We start from the raw sequence: 22,496 nt of genomic DNA, 5'->3' as shown, positions 1-22,496 counted from the left end.
CAGCACTTGTCTAGAGGGACCAGAATAAGGGGTCATCCCTGGAAGTTGAATAAAGGTGTGGTTAGTAGGGGGTGTGAGGATTAGATTTTTTTGCTTAGAGAGTAGTGAATGAGTGGAATGAGTTGCCAGAATCAGTTGTGAGTGCTTTTTCTGTTAATGGGTTCAAGGAGAGGTATGATAGATTGGGTCTCCCACGATGAGTCTTCGGACTCCATGGTGGTGCCAGTATAATAATAATAATAATCCAAACTCATATTCTCCAATTTATACAACAATCTTCCATGCTGTATTCTGTCAGAAGCTTTAGCAAGTAGAGATTCACTTTCAACTCATTTCTTGAAATGCAAGTCCTAACCAATTTTTCCGAAATCTTCAATACCACTCCTGAGATATTAATTGGTCGATAGCTGGATGCATTGGTCTTTGCACCACTCTTGTGCAGTGGGATTACTATACATTCTTTCTATTCCTGCATAATCTTCCCTGTTCTGAGACTCAAATTATATGGCCTGGCCAAAGGCCAGTTCAGCTGAACACTCTTTTAGCACCTGTGCCCATCAGTCCCTATTACTGAATTGTTATTCAGTTTGTGCAACCAGTTCAGTTTGTATATTTTGTGCATTTAGTTTGTACACCAGGTAAATGTGTGAAAATTACTGAATGTTGATAATATCTAAATATACTGCATCCATATGTCGTTCATGATTTTAATAAAGATAGTGCTGGTAAGTTTTGGGATGGTACCATTGTGTACCATCCCAAAAAAGTACTGTCTGTAAAGAATAATCTTAATTATAATATTTTTAATTTTGTTTTATATCTTGACAGGCCAAATTGACACCAATGCAGAAGCATATATAATGTTAGGAATGTTGCTGGAACGACAGAAATTGTACGATGGAGCACTGACTGCATATCAGAGGTATTGACTTTAATTTTATGAATTTTTTCAGTTTTTTCTTGTATGCATAACTGGTGGACAGAACTCATGTTTGACTTAATGGAATGAAACCAGCACTCAGAAAGGAATTAAACTAATGTTTAATGCTTCCAGTACCTCATTATAGGTCCACTGGACCTGCCAGGTCTGGCCTTGGATAATATATACAGATTCAAACAGGGGGGAAAAACTACCATTTTTCATCACAGCAAATTTAGAAATGAAACGTTTTTTTTTTTTTAATCTGCAGCAATCCTTAAAAGGCAACCTAATCAAAATAAAAAAAATGGATACATTAAACTTCCCAAAATATGGAAAGCATTCTTAAGGATTCTTAAGAATGGAAAAAAAATTTAATGATCCCGTGTTACAATCAGTGCTTTTGGCAGGTGCTCACAAAGGGCACTCTACCTAGTTAGGACCTCTAGACTTTTATGTTGCCCTTGTATGTGCTACTATTTTATTCCCTGAAATCTTTGTGACTGAAATGGAATATTGAAAGCATTAAACATTAGTTTTAATCCTTTCCCAGTGCTGATTTCATTCCATTGAACCTCTGACATTAGTTTTTCTCGTGGTGTTGAATAAAGTAATTCAGTTAAAAAATATGGAACTTTTGGATATATAGGGCTGTTTTACATATGTATATATATATACACATATGTAAAATATGTATCTTACACTTACTCAATTCTTGAGAGAGATCCCACTCGTGAACTTCAAAATCGTACCAACAATTTATTGAAAACAACTTCTGAACTGTCTAGAAACATTCGCCTTTCTCTTCGCTCTCTCCATCTGCTCATGCCACACATATATGGAGTTCCCAAGATCCACAAGGAAAATACCCCACTTTGTCCCATTGTTGAGGGCATTGAGTCACCAACATACAACCTTTCAAAATATCTTAGATGTTTTTCTGGAAAGTCTTCGTCTTTTATTAACAACTCTGCAGATTTTGTATCATACATTAAAGATATTACTGTTCAAGAAAATGACATCATGGCTAGCTTTGACATAGTATCCTTGTTTACAAATGTTCCTACAGATGAAATCCTGACACTACTCAAAGATAAGTTATCTAAAAAAATGTTAGCCTTACTCATTGCATCAAGTCTGGATATTTTAGATTTCAGGACACCATCTACAAGCAAAATCATGGTCTAGCAATGGGTAATCCTTTATCTCCTGTACTTGCCAACATTTATCTGGAAGATTTTGAAGTTAAAGCTATCTCTTCCTATTCCTTAGCACCTACAATGTTCCTGTGCTGTTCACAGTTTTTATCTTCAATGTTTAATGTTTTTTTTTTTTTTGTATAAAAACTCCTGAAGAAGGCTATAAAAAGCCGAAACTAGTTGTGTGATACCATTAAACCTTTTTCCTTTACTCTCGGTTTATGTCATTCAATTCTTTTAAAAAAAATATATATGTGTGTGTGTGTGTTAGGCCAAGTGGTCTGTTGAGGTTAAGACATAGAAAACTTTTGCCACTTCTGGCTGGTTTGTCTGTTGTTGCATAGATAAAAGTGAGATAAATTAACCAGCTACTCAGTGTTTCTTGTGTTATAGATGGGATTCCAATTTGTGTCTTTTTCAGTCAAGGAACTTTTTTTTTTTCTAGAGTCAGTTGAATGATCATTTTCTGTTGTGTATGCTTGAATAACTTTTATTTTACATAAAAACTGTAGATAATGGCATTTGAACTGATAAAGAGATATTCATAAGAGAGGAAAAAATAAATTATTGAACTTACTAACATTTTGCTGATTTTCTACCCATCATCTTCAGAGTTTAAAATTATAACTGTGACAAGCACACAGGCACTCAGCTAAATCATTAGAAGCAATTCAAATTGTAACTGGAACATGTCCTAACATGGTGCCATCTATGGGCTGGATAATCATAACGATAATTTTGAAAAGTCAGGCTGTCTGGTCTCAGAGCGATCTCCCAGATCTTTGGCAAATTAATGCAGCCATACTGGTTGGGAAGAAATGTTTCATATGCTGATTCTAAAAGTAGCCATTCAGACCTATAGCAATGTCTATGCAATACTGATGTCTTCTTCCATTTAATTCTGTATGAAGAAGTATATCCAGAGCAATGGTCCACCAGTCCTCCCATCTCACCATACAGATGATCATAGTTTTTTGTGTTCTTCAAGGCAGATGTTAACTGATCTACAGTCTCACCAGAGAGTAATCTTTTGTTAGTAAATTGTGGGTTTTACTGGGTATGCAACATTGTATGTGTTGCATACAGAGAAAACCCCGATTTACCTACTGGTTAACCAGTGATGTGGTTACTCGGTATCATTGTATGTTTACAATGTTTTTTTGTTACACATCCAGCCAGTCCAAAAAATGGTTCATTATTTTAATGTAAAAGCATTGCCAAGAAAATTGACAGCATCTGTTGTCACTAAGTTTATGTGGAAACCGTTTGCTGAGGTTTAACCTTCCATGTTGATGCAAATGTAAATAAATGGTTTTATCACTCAAATTGAATTTTTCTGCAGTCATCTTGCATGCTTAACTTGAATCTTACTCTCTGGCCCTTAGTTTATTGTTATCACTGAAAGTTACTTATTCCTCATGGGAGTGCATCATCAAGTGATTCATCACTTGGAGCAAATAGTTTGAACCATTTCTGGACTGAACATTTGGTCAAAGCCTTCTCCAAATGCCATGTAAGTTGCTGGTTGCTTATATTTTATTTATGCTCCATTTATACTCATTGAGTAAATATGCTTGAATAACTTCAATTGGAATTGCATTTTTTCATCACTTTTCACTGTGTTGCTGAGCCACACGTCATGCTTGCTAAGTATTAACTCAATGTCACATGTACTTTAGAGTTCATTGATAATTAAGTAACATCTACAATGACCTGCACATAATTTTTGCATCTTATTTCTGCATATTTTGGGCATCTTGTGTATCAGACCTCCCATCTTCTTCATATACTGGAAGACTTTAAAAAAAAAACATGCTATCCACAAAACTGTACTTAAGCAATAATAATACAACAATTCACCATTTATCCAACCTTTAAAACAATGACCCTTCATTTAATCAACTTTTGGTAGAGCACACCTTAATTGTACTTCAATTATCCAATCCTTCAATCATCAGAACTCACCATTCTGATAATTGAAAAGTTGGATAGATAAATGGTAGATTGTAATAATGGTTATCATAATAAGAACTTTATGGAAAATGTTATTCTTTACTCCATTTTTCATTTTGAAAAAATAAATTTTTAATAATCATTTTATAACATAATTTATTGTGATACCTTTCGCAGAGCTGTAACACTTCTAGAAAAGGAAGATCAGTTTGGCAATGCAGAGAAAGCTCGCATAAATTATGCAAGACTTCTTGGGTAAAAAGATCATTCACTTATATATTTTTATTATTTTCATATGATATTTAGTAATTGTGAACTTTGTAATTCTAATGATTATTAATAATTTCTTATGTGAAGCATCATTCACTTATATATTTTTATTATTTTCATATGATATTTAGTAATTGTGAACTTTGTAATTCTAATGATTATTAATAATTTCTTATGTGAAGCAATAGTAAACAATATTTTATGAACAAGTTTGTTCTTTATCTATAGCACTTTTCTTCTCTTCATTGCTTTTGCAGACTTTGATGAAATTTAGTGTAGAAGATTCTTAAATTTCATCAGAGTCCATCAGACTGGTGAACAGAAGAAATTTTTAATAATTCAATACAATAATTCAATTTTGTTGCATAGGTGTAATTTTGTCTACCATTTAAAAACTGTGATTTTACTTATCACTTGACATTTTATCAAGGGACATTTTTATGTGTGTATTTTCTATTTTATTTTGCTGCACATTATTTACTGAAGTTATAAAGGTACAGAAAATACTGAGGTAACAGTAGGATCAAAGGGGCAGGGATGAATTGCATACTTATTATGAATAAACAAAAAAAGAGACTCTCATCAATTTAATTTATGCATACATCTAATTAATTACTGTGTTTCCTCTGAAATTAAATAACCGTGGAAATTGCAAGTTATATCAATGAAAGAGGCTATCAGTATGAATAAACAAAAAAAAAAAAAGAGACTCTCATCAATTTAATTTATGCATACATCTAATTAATTACTGTGTTTCCTCTGAAATTAAATAACCGTGGAAATTGCAAGTTATATCAATGAAAGAGGCTATCAGTATGCTCGTAAGTTAAAACAGAACCTAACAAACAAGTCATTTTATTACTTTGAATATCAGACAATTATGGTATAAAATCACATGCAAGAGGAGGACAAAACACACACACATGAAAAATTACAAAATTATTCTGAATAAACAGAAAAGAGACACTCATAAATTTAATTTTTATACCTGAACTTATTGTCATGCACATAGCTCATTAATATTTGGCATTTTCCACACTGTAAAATGAAATTACTCCGTGGCACTTGCAAGTTATCTTGGAAAACAGACTGTCAGCAATTGTGCTAATAAATTAAAATGCAACTTAATAAACAAGTTATTTTATTACATTGAATATTAGACATTTACAGTGTAAAATCAGATGAAAGAGAATAATAAATTAAACTAAAACCACTCACTAAAAATAGATATATCTATGGTTCAAATTACTACAAAAAATGACTAAGCTCATTCAATTCAGTTAAAACTACATGATACAGTTAATTTATTGGCAACAAGGAGGTGGGGATGCAGCTTGTATCTATCAGCTTGTCTATTATTTACAATATTTCACTGCATACCCAGTTTAAGTATAAAAATCATTTACAGCTTATCTGTTAATATGTATGTTTAAACTTGTGATAGTTATACATGAAACTTTAATGGTTTATCACAATAGATAAAAAATTTATTTATTCAGTTATTCTTTGTTTTCATTGTTGCCATTAATCTTGAAATTTCCTCAGTTACTGTATTATAAAATATTGGAATAAAATATTTAGGTTTTTTTTTTTACATGATCTGTTATGATAAACTATTGAAATTGATTTTACTAGTATAATTGTCTGTTAAGCAGATATTACCACTATTAGTTAATATCTTTACTGAAACTGGAATTTTTATATGTGGTTCCCACCCATGAAAGGTTATTAGCAAACATATGGTACATTTGTACCATGGGTGTGCTAATAAAAAAATACAAAATATAATATATTTTTTGTATTTTTTTATTTATTTTTACTTCGTCCAGAAATCTGCTATAGAGACCAAATATGGAACTTTTTTTCAAGCCACTTCAGAGCTCTAATAAGTGAGGTGGTGGTCTTACACTGAGTGATGAAATTCATCTCCCATTCTAAAAATGCAAGTGGCGATAGTTCTATGATAATCTGAATCACATGAACCCTCCCTGTCAAGAACTACACTGTTTCCTACCTTGTAGCTGCATCATGTACTGGAATACATTAAATTAATGCACATCTAATATAAAACTTTAGGACACATACCATCATACCACTTTTCTGCCCACTGTACCTTATAGCATCACTTTATTTGTTCCTCACCTCTAAACATCAACTAAAGCTAAACATCCACTTCGACATTATACAAATAAAAATCTCAGTTAATTATTTATCATCATCAAATTTCTGATATGTACCCTCAGGGGTGTACAGGATATTATGATGGTGCTACATAAAAATTATTTATTTTATTAATTACTAGGAGGGCTATGCCCCCTGGCGCCCCCCCCCCTGTGTTCCGGACTGGTAGGCCGGTTCTCCTAGAATTTTGAAGACTCAACACTCAGGGTAGCTCCTGAGTGTTGAATATTCAAAAGGAGGGCCCCCCCCCCCAGCACCGACGCTGCCCAACCCTCCGAGTTACAGAGTGGTAGGCCGGTTCTCCTTGAATTCTGATTACTCTAAAGGGGGAGTACCCCCCCCTGTTCCCTACGGCACCCAACCCCCTGAGTTCTGGACTGGTAGGCCAGTTCTCCTTGAATTCTGATGACTCGAAAGTGGGGCTCTTCCCCCCCCCCCCTCCAGCCAAAAGGCTGCACATTTGAATCCTGCCATGGGCATGGATGTTTGTGATTGTCTGTGAAAGTGGAAGTGGTGGGGTAGTTGGTGGATTTGAGTGGTAGAGATGGAGAATTGTAGAGTAGGTACCCGGTACCCTCCCTTGATAAGTCCTTGGACTCCCTGGAGGTGTCATAATAATAATAATTATAGTTTATAATAAAACATTTTGTCCATTACTAATAGTACCCTTTTAATATAATGAGAAGAATGTTCTTTGCTCAGAAAATACATATATGGATTTCTCATGATAATGTAAAACTTTCATAAGGGCTCTTTTATTTGATGGTGAATTAGTAAGCCTCATATTGAAGTAGTAGATTCCTCCTTGGAACATGATTCAGTCTATCCTCCTGCAAAACAGCATGCCAGTCAGAGAAAGAACACATACAGTTAAGAATAAAATAAAGCCAGCAGATTATATAATGTAGTTTGATGTTGCCTCGCATGATAAGTCCTGAATCTTCATGCTTCTTCTCCCCTCCCCTCCTGCAAAAATAAACAAAAAAACATTCGACTACACCTGTGCTGTTACCCATCTTACCTGCTATGATCAGAAATGTTTATTTCACTTTTGCCATTTCTGTGCACTGCTTTCAGATCTGCCTAACATGATTGACTTTTGTTATAGTAAACCTGTACAGACCATAGGAATAGTTTATCATCGTGGATAATTTGCTATAATGAATTTCTTTAGAATAGCATCTTGTTTATGGGATTTGTTTGAGTATACTTTTCTCTAGTTTAAAAAAATGTGATTCCAATTAATTTAAATTAAAAACTGATCATTTTTTTGATTCCTTGAGCTTCAGATTAGATGAGAACCACTCTATTTAAGCATTTTCAATCAATAATTATAAATTCTTCAACAGCCTTTTGTGCAAATTTCAGGCAGAAATCAAGCAGGATATTAAACTCGAAGTTTCTTTCCACAAAACAAGTAAACTGTCCAACAAACATGTATTTTAACTGAAACTATACATTTTTCTCATGGATTTAACTGTCAATCATTGATTCTAAATAACTAGAATATAATTTGATTTGTGACATTGATACAATCCTTAGTTGCTGTTACATATAATTCCAACTACTAACCGTGCTCAAACTTGCTTAACTTTTTGCATGAACCATTAGTAGCAGAGGCTCTACCAATTGACCAACCTGATATATATATGATGAACTTACTATACTTTACATAAAAAATATAATGAAATAAAATACAGACATGAATCGCCCAGAATGTGTTGTTTGAATGGAAGAGTAAAACTGAATGAAATCACAGCTCCTCCTGAACCAATATTATCACTCATTACAATGCATCATCCACAGTCTCATCAATTTGTTGAAACTATTTGAGCTAACAATTCTGCATTTCAAATGACATCATTTGGTGTAAAGCAGATAGTTGAAAGGGAGTTCATGCTTACTTTCAAGGTGCAAGGCCAAGTGTACCATTTGACTGGAAGTTTGTTACCATTCTAACCAAATGATCATCACTTTTTTACAAATTTATTTCATTTCAAACCTACGTGAACAAGCAGCTTTCTGTTGTAGCATATCACAGGTTGAACTCAGAAATTGTATTTGATTTACAAAGACTGTTACATCAGCATAACGTGTATATATATAGACACACACACACATACAAGCTTTTAAGTTGGCTATAAAGAATGCTAACAATGTGCAAGAACTAAGACTGGCCATACATGCAAACTGAACACCAGTAGGATATCATGCAAGAAGATTCAATGTGCCTACAGGTAATGAAGAAGTAGTTATTGTCATTACTGGGCAAGAATTTAACCGACATAATTTTACATGGTTACAGAGACATAATTTTACATTGGCACAATGATAGACTGAAACGAATATGTGTGACACATAGAGCCTATAATGCACTTCAATATCCACTTTTATTTTGCAGAGGAGAGGATGGATATTGCATTGATTTGCCACAAATGAATCCAGGAAGTGAACCTACAAGTAGAGAAACAGTTTCAGCAATGAATTTTTATGCATATCACATTATGGTCCAGATGGAAAATTTAAATCCACTACATAGATATAGTCAACTCATCGATCAGTACTGGGTTGAAATGTATGCTAAAATTGAATCTGAGCGAATCACTTACATGCAATTAAACCAAAGTAAACTTCAGATAGATAATTATATACATCTCTGCAATGCATTGCTTGCTGATTAAAATGCTTCAAACATTGCCTTTTCTTTCATAGAAAGTCCCCATTATTTCCACGAAAATACTCAGGATACAGTGGTCTGTGTTGGAGTGTATGGTGGTGCTAACCTTTTCATTACTTTCATGTGCAACAGTAATTGGTCAGTGATTTTGGAAAATTTGCTACCTGATAATAGGACTTATGACAGGCACGACATCATTGCAAGGGTTTTTTCACGGCAAGCCGATGAAATTATGAATCTCATCATCAAGCACAAGATTTTTGGAGTGTGGAGGTGCTATATATATTCAGTAGAATTGCAAAAAAAGGGGATTGCCACATGTTCATATATTAATTTGTTTCAAAGATAAAATTAGGAGTCATGAAATCAATTCCATTATAAGTGTCGAGATACTTTCTCCTCAATGTGACAAAGAATTGTTCGATATCATACATATGGTGCATGATCCATGCAAACCTGTTCATCCAAACTCACTGTGCATGAAGTCAGGAACATGCACAAAGAGATATCCAAGATTATTTATCATTGAAACTCAACAGGTGAGGATGAATATCCACTGTATCATCGATATGCTCCTTCAGATGGTGGCCGAATTGCTACCATACATAATAGCCAAGGAACTTTCGAAATTGATAATTGTCATATAGCGCTTTATAATCTGGTTTTGTCACAAGCCTTTAATGCACACATAAATGATGAAATTTGTTCCATGAAATCCATCAAATATGTATGCAACAGGTAACCCTCGTATAACGCAGATGTTAGGTTCCACAAAAATGCCACGTTATATAAATCGTGTTATGTGAGACTCAGATCACATAGAAAAAGTAGGGTTAGGTTCCAAAATCGTTTTTTTTTTTAAGATTATATGAACAATGACATATCCAACAAAAATATTTTTTTATTTAATTCAGGTAATTCATGTAAGTTAATAAAACAAACTATGAAACAAATATATATTATAAAATTATAAATTGTACATAAACTTCATTGCACATAATACATAAATGTTTTAGGCAAAATAAAATAAAGTGTATATTTTAATCGTCATCACTCTCTGCAAAACTAACATTTCGTAGATGTTCTTTATTTACGAGTGGCCGAACGCCGTCATCACTTGAAATCTCTTGGACATCATTAGTATAATTCTCATTGCATACTTAGGCTGGTTTAGTTATCAAGAAGTCAGATAAGACCTTGCTTACCACTATGTTGCAATTTTTTATTACGTTCATAATAGAGCTAAACAAATATCCAATTGTCTCGTGAATTTCCCGGAGCTCTCCATTGAGAGATCATTATCCATAAAATAAATTTCTTCTCAAGTCCAATCCTTCTGCTAATTTCTTTAAACTGAATTATTTAATGGATTCATCACAATCAGAATCTTTGGCAGAACTTTCCCTGCCATTTGGTTCGACGTCATCTGATTGACCAACCTGATATATATGATGAACTTACTATACTTTACGTAAAAAATATAATAAAATAAAATACAGACATGAATCGCCCAGAATGTGTTGTTTGAATGGAAGAGTGAAACTGAATGAAATCACAGCTCCTCCTGAACCATTATTATCATTCATTACAATGCATCATCCACAGTCTCATCAATTTGTTGAAACTATTTGAGCTTACAATTCTGCATTTCAAATGACATCATTTGGTGGAAGCAGATAGTTGAAAGGGAGTTCATGTTTACTTTCAAGGTAGGCCAAGTGTACCATTTGACTGGAAGTTTGTTGCCATTCTAACCAAATGATCATCACTTTTTACAAATTTATTTCATTTCAAACCTACATGAATGAATGTTAATTGTACCAGTTCTTCCTCATTTAAATCTATTTCTCCATCAATTAATTCACTATTGAAGAGATTGGAGCACTTATGAAGTTTGCAAAGGTTGAGTCTCATGTGCTGATCGAAACCGAATGTATCTTCAGTCTTGTTTAATTGTTACCTTGGCAGTTTACAGTGGGTGGATTTATCACTATTAACAAATGCGTATATTGCAAAAGCATTCTAAGTGGCCATTACTATAAAAATATATTTTTTACGTAAAAAAAAAGCATTACATATTGTATGTAACTCATCAAAAAATAAAGTGCTCAGCTTGAGATTAACACACTTATGATTTTTAATGCGCCTTCCTGGCAGAAATTGAAGACAATTGTCAACAATAAATACTTTATACGGTAAACAATTGACGTACATGCATGCTAAAGTTTATTTCCCCTAATATAAATTCGCTACTTATAACTACATGCGCGATACGGGTAGATGCAAATTTAACGAAGATAAAATTTGATTTTTAAGTCATGCGTTGAAAAATATGAAAAGATAAAGGGTTACTACAGTTTGTAGACCATTTTATATCGAAACTGCATTGTATAAGTACCCATTCAACAAGGGTTACTACAATTTGTAGACTGCGTTGTATAAGTACCGCGTTATACGTGGGTTACCTGTATATCAACAAGGGCTCATACCAAGCTATGCTTTGTTTGCAAAATGAACATAATGAAATTGATCTATACAAAAGCAGATGATACATCAATACCTCTGAAGCAGTTTGGCAGATTTTATCTTTTGATATTCATGAGCACCATCCAACTGTAGTTCATCTCGAAAATGGTCAAAGAGTTTACTTCACAGAAAGTAGCACACTCAGTATATTGGAATCACCAAGGGACACAACATTAACAGCCTTTTTTAAGTTAAGCATCAAAGATAATTTTGCCCAAACACTGACCTATAATGAGGTACCTACATACTATACTTGGCGTCAGAACAAATTTCAATGAAGAAGATAGGATGCCAACATTGACAGTTATCCTGTTGTGAAAAGAACAATGCTCTAGGTTGTCTTTATAGAATGCATCCCAATAAATCCTGAATGCTTTTATTTACAAATGCTCATGATGCATGTGAAAGGACCGAAATCATTCAGTGACCTAAGAACAGTAAATGGTGTAGTACATCTGACATACTGGGATGCACGTAAAGCTTTGAATTTGATAGAAGATGACGCTCACTGATTCAATTGTCTCTGCAATGCAATAATTTCAAACTCACTGTCATCTTTGCACCTTTTGTTTGCTGTAATCTTGGTTCACTGCAACATGACTTACCCTCTATCGTTATGGCCAACTTACAAAAATCATTTTTCAGAAGATATCTTACACCAAGAACATTCTACTCGTTCTCAGGCTCAGTTTAATGAAGCATTACTGAGACTTGAATCAATTGTTAAGTCAGTAAGTGACAAAAGTGTTAAAGATTTCAGTCTTCTGATACCAAAAATCCTTTGCACTAAATACAGATTTATTCCAAGAAACCTCATGCAATTTCAATGAAATTCAGGATTTATTAAATCGGCATGAACAATCACCAACTTCAGATCGAGCTGAAATTTTTCATGATGTTTTAACAACTGTGAAAATCATTCAGGAAAACTGTTTTTCTTGGATGCTCTCTGTTGCAAGGGGGTCAAACTGCTCATTCTACTTTCCAAGTACCACTTACAAGTTTCACTAATGATATCCCTATTGTGCAATATATCAAACAAAGTAATTTGTTGAAATTATTTCAAAAGGTTTCTTTGATTGTTTGGGATGAATATACAATGTCCCACGAAACATCTGTTGAAGCAGTTGACAGAACACAGAGGGATATCAGATCAGATGATCAAAGAATGAGTGGAATAACTGTTTTATTTGCTGATGGTTTTTGACAAACACTGTCCATCGTATCCTGTGGAACCAGGGTGGACGAAGTGAATTCCTGCTTTAAAAAATCGTTACTATGGCATGATATAGAGAAGTTTTCTCTCAAAACCAGTATGTGTATTCACTTACATGGAGATTCTAATGCACATTCCTTCTTCTCAAAAATGTTAAAAATTTGCAATGGTGAAGTACAGCAAAGAGACGGAAAATTATATTAACACGCCTAAATATTGGGAAAATTGTCTGAACTGTTGTGCACCATCTACTCATCTATTGACAACATAACAGAAAAGTCATCTTCTTGGTTCAGGGAGAGAGCTATCCTTGCACCCCGAAATGACAGCATATCAATAATGAATGAGTTGATTCTTAATAGGGTTAATGGATCTGTTTACCAATCAGTAGATATTCCTGTGGATGTAAATGATGCAGTTTATTTTCCAAAGGAATTTTAAAATTTGCTTAATCCACCTGGATTTGCGTAGTCATGAAATTAAATTGAAAATAGATGTTCTTATTATGTTGCTCCAAAATTTGCTCTCCCCCCCCAATGTTTGCAGTGGAACTAGGCTTCAAGTAAAATCGCTGAAAGCAAATATGATAGAAGCTGTGATATTTACGTCCTGGTATCAGAGAAATTGTCTTCATTCCTCAGATACCCCTTATTCCTTCAGACTATCTACTTACATTCAAACAGTTACAATTTCCAATAAGAGTTTGCTTTGCAATGACGATTAATAAAGCCCAAGGACAAACCCTTAGATATGCACATTTAGATTTAAGAGGTGAATGTTTTGGACACAAGCAGTTATATGTAACATGTTTTCAAGTTAAGCAGTCCTGAGCATTTAATTATTTTTGTCGAGGATGATGAAACTTCTAATATTGTTTACAAAGAAGTGTTAATGCTTATAATTCTACACCGGGATGAAAACACCAGTACCAAATACTCGAGTAAATACCCTGAAGTGAACCATTGGCAGTATAAGTTCACCTCGGCAAAGCAGGAGGGCTCAGCCAATTTAATATAAAAGCACATATTTTGTGATGAATATTTCATCACTTCATTAAAGTGAACCCTCACACATGCAGGAAAAAAGAAAAAAAAGAGAGAAAAAAGACTTACATGAAGCAAGAATAGAATGAAAAAGAACATTACAAAAAATGAACTAACATTTATGCTTTCTACCACTCTCTGGCCAGTAATATGATACTATCAGGGAAATGTAACAAAATACACAGCCAGTAGACAATAGAGAACAAAGGCTTGTTACATAAAAGTGTATGTGAAAAAAACTGTGTAAGAATTGAATATACATATATCAGATTAATAGTTACACATTTTAAAATTTTTAAACCACTGGTGGTTTAAAATTTTCAAAATAGTTTGATTTTAGCATTTTTTGGAGTTGCCTCAGATTTGACAAGACTAATACATATGATGTAATTATGATATAATGAAACATGTCTTAATATTTATATTTTTTTTTCTTTTTTTTTTAGTATCAAAAATCAACAAGAAGCAGCCATCAAACACTATATGCTAATCAAAAAAGTTGATACTTCAGTTTTATGTAGCTTGGCTCTTTGCTTATATTCACATGGACAATTTGAACAGGCATTCAAAGGTAAATGTTATTTGAAGTCTGATTCTTTGATTAGTAACTCTTCGTTGGATTTCTAGTATAAAGACCACATATTTAGTAATGTGAACTAATTTCATGAAATTAATAATAAAACCCATAAGGTTTTATTATTAATTTTAGAGTAAAAATTAAACATATAATTAAATTAATAATAGAGTAAAAACAACATTGAATTAAACAGTATGAATGTGATAGAACAAAGCTATTATTACTCTCACATTGGCATAATGACTTAAAAAGTTATTGAATTATTATTACGTAACACCTTCAGGGAGTCCAAAGACTCATCGAGGGAGGGCACCTGCTCTACAACTCTCCATCTCCAACAATCCACCAACCGCAGCTACCTTCATCTACACCAACGCCATCCACTGCAGACTATCACCACCACTATCATTTTCACAATCATTCACAAACATCCATGCCTACGGTAGGATTCGAACCCACAGTTCGAATATGCTAAGCACTTGGCCAACCAGGCTGGCAAGAAGAATTGAAATCTCTAACATCAAACTTCCCTTAGTCCCAAGAATTTATAGAATCCTGAAAATCCATAAACAAAAAGTTCCTTTTGCATCCTATCATGGACACCAGAGATTCTCCAACTTCCAACCTAGCAAAATATTTTTCAAGTATGATAACTCCATACACAGGCAAAACAGAATCATATGTGAATAATGGCTTAATTTTTTTTTTTTTTAAAAAAGGATAAAGTATTTAAAAATAGAATCTTCAGACATCTTAGAAAATTTAGATGCAGTCAGCTTTCAGCTCCCTAGAGATGACATGTTGCTTCTTCAAGAAATTTTTTTCTACTGAAAATGTGTTCAAATTCCAAGATAAATATTGGGAACAAACACAAGGACTTACTATGTTTTCTCACCCTCCCTCCATTACCAGTCCTACCAAACCAATTTGTAGAGAACTTTTAGAGATAAGCCATTGAAAAATATCATAGAAAACCAAAATAACTTGGCTGTGTCACACATTGATGTTGTATTCACTATTTATTTGGGAACAACTGAAGAATTAGAGTAATTCAAAAATAATCTTGAACACTTGCACCCAAACATAAAATTCACTGTAAAACTTGAGGATCACAGAAAATTACCTTTCCTTGGCATCTATGTAGAAGTACCTGAAGAAGGGGGGGGGAGAGTTGTTTCAGTACAGAAAACGAAACTGGGAGATTCTTACATGCTGCTTCACACCACCATCCATTGCAAAAGAGATAAGCATGATAAAAATGTTATGAGACGGTCTACAATAGCTCCGATACCACAGAAGAAAGAAATAAAGAACTCCTTTACCTTAAACTCTCTCTCTCCCTTAACAAAAATTTGGTTACTCCTCCTACAGTTCCTTCCAACAAGATTTCAGAAATGCAATCACCTTATCCACATCAAGAATGTAATGGACAGCAATGCTATGCAATTATGACATTAAAATGGCTTCTATCCCAATGCAAGATTTCTAAGTTCTTGCATCCATCAAAATTCCACATTCTCTCATAAAGATATCTGGAATGTATAAAATTCATTGCTTTTCCACCATTTATAATGGTGGAAGAACAGTGAAGTTTTAACATGTATAATGCTATGCATTATACTTCTGAAAGTGTGAGTTTTCATTATGGGGTCACTAAGGCAATTAATGTCATTAGCTTCCATGTACAAGTACCCTAGTTGTGAAGATTCTTCACACACAAACTCTTCTTGCTTACACTTGGATAAGGGATTAAACAAGAATAGAATTATTTAGCAAATTTAATTTATAACCATAACCAAGCAAAAACATTTTACAAAAATCAAGGCTTGGTTCAACACCAAGTTTGGTCTGTGTTTATTAAAAATCTGATAGGCAAGGATCTGGAATATGACATGCATCATGGAATGTGACAGCAAAACTATCTATTAGATGTTATATTACAAACATACACATTGTTTAATTCTATGAGTTTTTCACTATGAAATTTGATAAATGTACATTAAATTACCAAATCTGGAAAAACAACAGTTCTTCCAAAAAGAAATAAGCAAAGTGTTATAATATTGATATGAGTGAAGATTTGGATAAAAACTACCAAATAATAAATAAATTTCACCAGAGAGCTTGGTGAAATTAACAAAAATAAGGATGAAAGAAAATTATCTGAAGAAATCCTAAACCTTCACAGAAAGAGAAGAGAAATGAAAAGAGATCTAGACAAGATAGTAGAATAAAATTAAGGAGAAGGATAACACAAAAAAAAAATTAGAAACTTAAGAACAAGAAAAATCAGAATTACAATAGAAAATGTCTAAAAGGAGTAAGAAAAGAGTTATTTATAGGACAAAACAAATTAATAGCCCTTAAAGATGAAAGCGGAGTATTAATTTAAGACAAAGAACAGGTTATAAGATGAATAAAATCCTATTAAAAATTGTATGATAATTCCCAATACTTAAGCCAGTATGAAAACAACAATGTAATACCCAAATGGAAGGAGAAGAAATATGCCCCGATATTTTAAAAGAAGTTTACTATGCAGTGGATAGCATGAATAGTGGAAAGACACCAGGTGAAGATGAGATATTTATAGAAGTTTTGAAAGCAGTTGGTGAACTATTTATAATGGTGGGAATTCAGTGGGAATAATTATTATTCCTACTGAGTTGGAATAATAATTATTATCATTGTTTGGCATCTCCATGAAGTGTTTGGACTCATTACAGAAGTGCACGTCACTCCATTATACACTATGACACCATGACCATGAATACACATCATCTTCTACTGGCCACCACCACAAATAGTATTTTTTTGGCGAAAAAACCCAATTTTCTGGGAGAAAAAACTCTGCTACTTCCATATGAGATCAGCTAACTCATTGAAACTTCAGTTGAAAAAGACCTCATAAATATTTTTCTCATCATGACAAGAATCGAACTTAGGTCTTTTCCAATCAAAGGGTGCAATGTTCTGTTGTTCTCCCAATTGTGCTATGGATGCTACCGCTATCTATATTATAGTTTTTAAAAAGAGCAACTTAGGAAATGTTAAAAATTAATATACAAAACTTTTACAAAAATCATTAATAACAGAATACAAAACAAACTAGATTTTTGCAACCTCCAGAATAGGCAGGATTCAGAACAACAACAACAGTACTATTGATATATATAGTAATAAATCGAATCATTGAAAAAACAAATGAATACAAAAAAGATTTGGCCTTTGTTGATTTTGAAAGGCATTTGATATAATCTCAACATTAGCTATTTGAGAAGCCCTAAAAAAAAATCAAGGAATTGGAAAAAAAAAAAAAAAAACATATTGATATAAAAGATATATTTCAGTGATTACACAACATTTTTTTATTATTCAGTTATATAAAACACTGAAATAATAGTTCCCAACAAGTTTCGTAAATCGTAGGATTTACATCTTCAGGGGGTAAATAGTATAACTTAAAGTTTAAACAAGAGAATTAATAAATACAAATCATAACCGTCTGGCTATTCATAAAACTCAAATAACAGAATGCAGATATATAACGTTATTGACGTTGAACAATACTGGACGATGTCACGTGTTCTTGTTCTCATTCATACAGTCCGAGCTCAGATTGAGGTAGATTTTTTATTAGAGCTGACCACACTTGATGGAGAATTAAACCTTGATTTTTATTGCATTGGGTTGGGTTTTTTAGCATATTAGCAGCTTCTTTAAATTTTCTTATATAACTGTTGTTTTCTATGTATGACATCGTCGTTTTATGCCAGAGTACATCGTGTCCAGTGGAAGTGGTATGGAAAGCAAGACCCTAGAAGACCTCTTCCCTCCGGACATCTTGAATCTTTTTAAACATTGTATAAACAATACTTTTTTCACCTATAAAGAACATAGAAAACAACAGTTATATAAGAAAATTTAAAGAAGCTGCTAATATGCTAAAAAACCCAACCCAATGCAATAAAAATCAAGGTTTAATTCTCCAAGTGTGGTCAGCTCTAATAAAAAATCTACGTCAATCTGAGCTCGGACTGTATGAACGAGAATAAGAACACGTGACATCGTCCAGTATTGTTCAACGTCAATAACATTATATATCTGCATTCTGTTATTTGAGTTTTATGAATAGCCAGACGGTTATGATTTGTATTTATTAATTCTCTTGTTTAAACTTTAAGTTATACTATTTACCCCCTGAAGATGTAAATCCTATGATTTACGAAACTTGTCGGGAACTATTATTTCAGTGTTTTATATAACTGAATAATAAAAAAATGTGGTGTAATCACCGAAATATATCTTTTGAACCAATTAGCCACAGAAGTCTACGCCTGCAACATATTGATATGCTTATTCATATATATAAAAATTCAGCTGTTTATATAAAATCAGTCACAAATGGAAAAATAGAAGAATGAAACACTGAAATGAAAAATTCAGTGAACTGAATGCAGAAAGTAAAAAGAAATAATTAAATATGAACAAAGAGAAAACAAAAATAATGTGTAATAAATACTAGAAAAATGATATAGTAACCAGCTATGTTTATGTTTACCTTGGACAGTTGATCACAGTAGAGGGAAGCTGTGAAGGAAAAAAATATACATGGAGTGTAACTTTGTTGGTTAGCTTTTGGAAAATACTCTGAAACATTCAAAGGAGATGTTCCAATCTGCTTTAAAAGAAAAATATTCGACATTTGCATACTTCTGGTCATGACACATGAAAGTGAAGCATGCACTGGGACTAAATAATTGACTAAGTTGAGGACTATCCAGAAGAAAATGGAAAGATCACTACATAATATTACCATTCAAGATTGAAAGCACAATATTTGGTTCAGAGCTCAGACTGTGGGGAGAGGCATTGAAACCAGGGCTGGTCCTATGAATTTTGCCACCCCTTCTCCCTAAAAAAACTCTTAATGACGTCTTAAAAGCCATGATGTTAAGCTAAGCTTCAACATGTCTGATCATAAATTCGAAATAGTAGCATTAGCTAATGAAAATTCATAAGTTAATGAAAAATGATCATAAACTATATTTTTACACAAAGAGACAGACAATTAACTCTTTAACGGTGAAATTTTGTTCTGAAAATGTGCATCTTCATGGGTAATTAAAATCAAGCGAAGAAAAGTATACTTGTCAGAGTAAATGCACACTTGCTGTAAATTTTAATTAAATTATAACAAATTGGCAATTATTAAAAGTTAATTTATTTGAAAAATCAATAATTTTATTGCTCCAAAATTCATTAATATCACATACTATCAATGCAATCTAAAAAAAAATATTGTTTTTTAAAAACCATGAAAAATCCATGAACATAGAAAAAAGTATTGTAATTTGGTACAATTATGGTTTATAAAAAAATCGGATTCAACTTGCTAAAAAAACACTACAAATTAGGAGCGCATTGCACGATCTTTTTTTAAAAAGTTTTTCGTAGAGTTTTCATTATTTTCTGGGGATAATTAGGCACCGTTTGCACAGTTCTCACAAGAACACACAATTTAAATTCTCATTTAAATTGCATGCAATGGTATTTTATTTGCTTCGCATACATTATTTTCATAAAAAATGCAAAAAATCATTGATCATTAGATTCCTTTATAATAATAAGAGAAATGTATTTTTTTATTTTTTACTAAAATTTTAATTTTTGTCACGAAGGTAATTTATTTTTTTACATGACAAGTATATTTTCTGAATGCCTTTAAATAGTTAAAAGAAAGAAAGAAAGAAAATAATGTATTACTATTAATTTCCATGTAAGTAATGCTCATCACGTCATGTAGAATGAAGAACTGCTAAATCACAAACACATAACTATAGTAAATATAATTTTTATTTAGATTTTAGAATACGTGTCATGTCTTAACATAAGTTAATTTACATTTTCACTGTTGAAAATTAACTTTTTTTGTTTTCATATCCACAAAATCACAAATAAGGCCAATGTAGTCTGATTTCTGACTGATTTCATGTTCGAATGAAATCATGGTAAGAATTTTCAATTGAGTTTCAGCCATTGTAGAATGTAAATAAGTTTTAATAAGCTTTTGTTTTGAAAGACTACGCTCGCTGCTTGGTAAAAGAGAGCATTTGCATTTAAAGTATCGTTGAAGATTACTTCAGAACCGGCTACATTTCCTGGGCTCACCCCAGTGTAAAACACGAAAAGACACGGTCATCACATCAATGTTTACACTGCACTGCGGACTGGTCGGATTCTCACTCATAAATAAGAAACAATGGAAATCTCACATGGAAGACAGAATAACGACCATTGTCACGTCATACAAAATTTCAAATTAATTCAATCATTCTGAAATTTTATATATAATCTAATCTTATAATTCTATATTCATTAAGAATATGTTACTTAATAAATATGCATGTATTTTAACCTCAGATCAAGGTCAACTCATGACCAACAATGGAATTGGAAATAAATGCAAGATAGAAGGTGTTCTGCTATTGTCATGTTGTCTGACATTGAGAGTGCAATGAAGTTTTATTATGTAAAAATTTAACTAATGACATCCTGAAGTCTGGTTTCAACAGAGAAGGAATAAATAACTTTTTTGTGATTTATTTTTTGTATAGGTTAGGCTAATTTTGCTGCTCCATGCAAATGCACATGTTGTACCATCGGTAGAGCCGGCCCTGATTGTAACTGTCATTAAAAGATCCAAATGGCAATGGACAAGTTATACTTCAAGAAGTAAGACTTCATATGATCACAGTAGGAAGGGGGTTGTGAAGAAAAAATTATACATAGAGTGTAGCTTTGTTGGATAGCCTTTGGAAAATACTGTGAAGCATTCAAAGGAGATGTCCCAATCTGCTTTAAAAGAAAAATATTTGACATTTGCATTCTTCTGGCCAAGACACATGAAAGTGAAGCATGCACTTGGACTAAAAAATTGACTAAGTCGGGAACTATCCAGAGGAAAATGGAAAGATCACTACATGATATTACCATTCAAGATAGAAAGCACAATATTTGGATCAGAGCTCAGACTATGGTGAGAGACATTGTAACTGCCATTAAAAGATCCACATGACAATGGACAAGTTATATTGTATTTCAAGAAGTAAGACTCAAAAATGGACAAAGTTGATATCTGAATGGTATCCCAGAAATATGGCAGTGAGTACTAGAGAAAAGCTCAAGATAGGACTAAATGGAGGACTTTCGGAGAGGCCTTCATCCTGCAGTGGACAGAAAATGTCTGATGCGAAGTGATGATATGTACTAGATTGTTGAAGTTTGTGAAAAATGTTTTATGTGTAATTATTATTTCTAGTTTATATATATATATATATATATATATATATATATATATATATATATATATATATATATATTAGTACACCACTTGTGCTCCCCTGATGATAATATGAAACTTGTCAGGTTTTATAGTTATTTTAATAAAATTAGTCTCTCATTATTAAAAATATGTAGTCTTGATACTAGAAGTCCAGAGAACAGTAAATGTCATTTGTTTTCGTAAAATTATTATTAATTTATGTTTTACTTTATGGAATATTGATTAATAATAAGTTGACAGTAACTATATACAGATAGTAAAATTTTAGAAAGCAAATTTAATTTTAAACAAAAAAATTAATTTCTGCAAAAATGTCGAAAACTATTGAACTGTTGAAAATACTAAGAATAAACCAGTTACTTGAATTGGAGGTAGTTTCAAGTAGAGTCGTGTGAACAAAATGAAAAATTGGACAGTCAGATTATGCCTACGATCCCACTGAATGTATCTAGAAAAAGTAGTGGAATTTTTTTGAGACATTAGAAAGGACCTCTGACTTAATGAAAAAGCTAGGAAATGAATTCCAGATCTAAAAATGTCTGATATTTAGGATCTCTAAGAACCACATGAAAGTAGTATTAAATGAGATA

At 32.7% G+C, this 22,496-nt stretch overlaps 1 protein-coding gene across 1 annotated transcript in view; it reads left to right on the top strand.

Moving 5' to 3' along the window:
- LOC150108611 (tetratricopeptide repeat protein 37) overlaps positions 1 to 22,496 on the top strand; it is a 485,241-nt gene that overhangs the window by 322,661 nt on the left and 140,084 nt on the right. Inside the window, exons 27-29 of the mRNA XM_090416072.1 lie at positions 829 to 922; positions 4,249 to 4,326; positions 14,431 to 14,555. Coding sequence (XP_090272198.1) covers positions 829 to 922; positions 4,249 to 4,326; positions 14,431 to 14,555 — 297 coding nt within the window. The remainder of the gene's footprint in view (positions 1 to 828; positions 923 to 4,248; positions 4,327 to 14,430; positions 14,556 to 22,496) is intronic.

This window comes from Typopeltis vanoorti, chromosome 3, assembly GCF_054136105.1.
Source record: "Typopeltis vanoorti isolate ZY-2024b chromosome 3, IOZ_Tvanoo_1.0, whole genome shotgun sequence".
Classification (NCBI taxonomy): Eukaryota; Metazoa; Arthropoda; class Arachnida; order Uropygi; family Thelyphonidae; genus Typopeltis; species Typopeltis vanoorti.
This window is presented reverse-complemented; position numbering and strand designations above follow the sequence as displayed.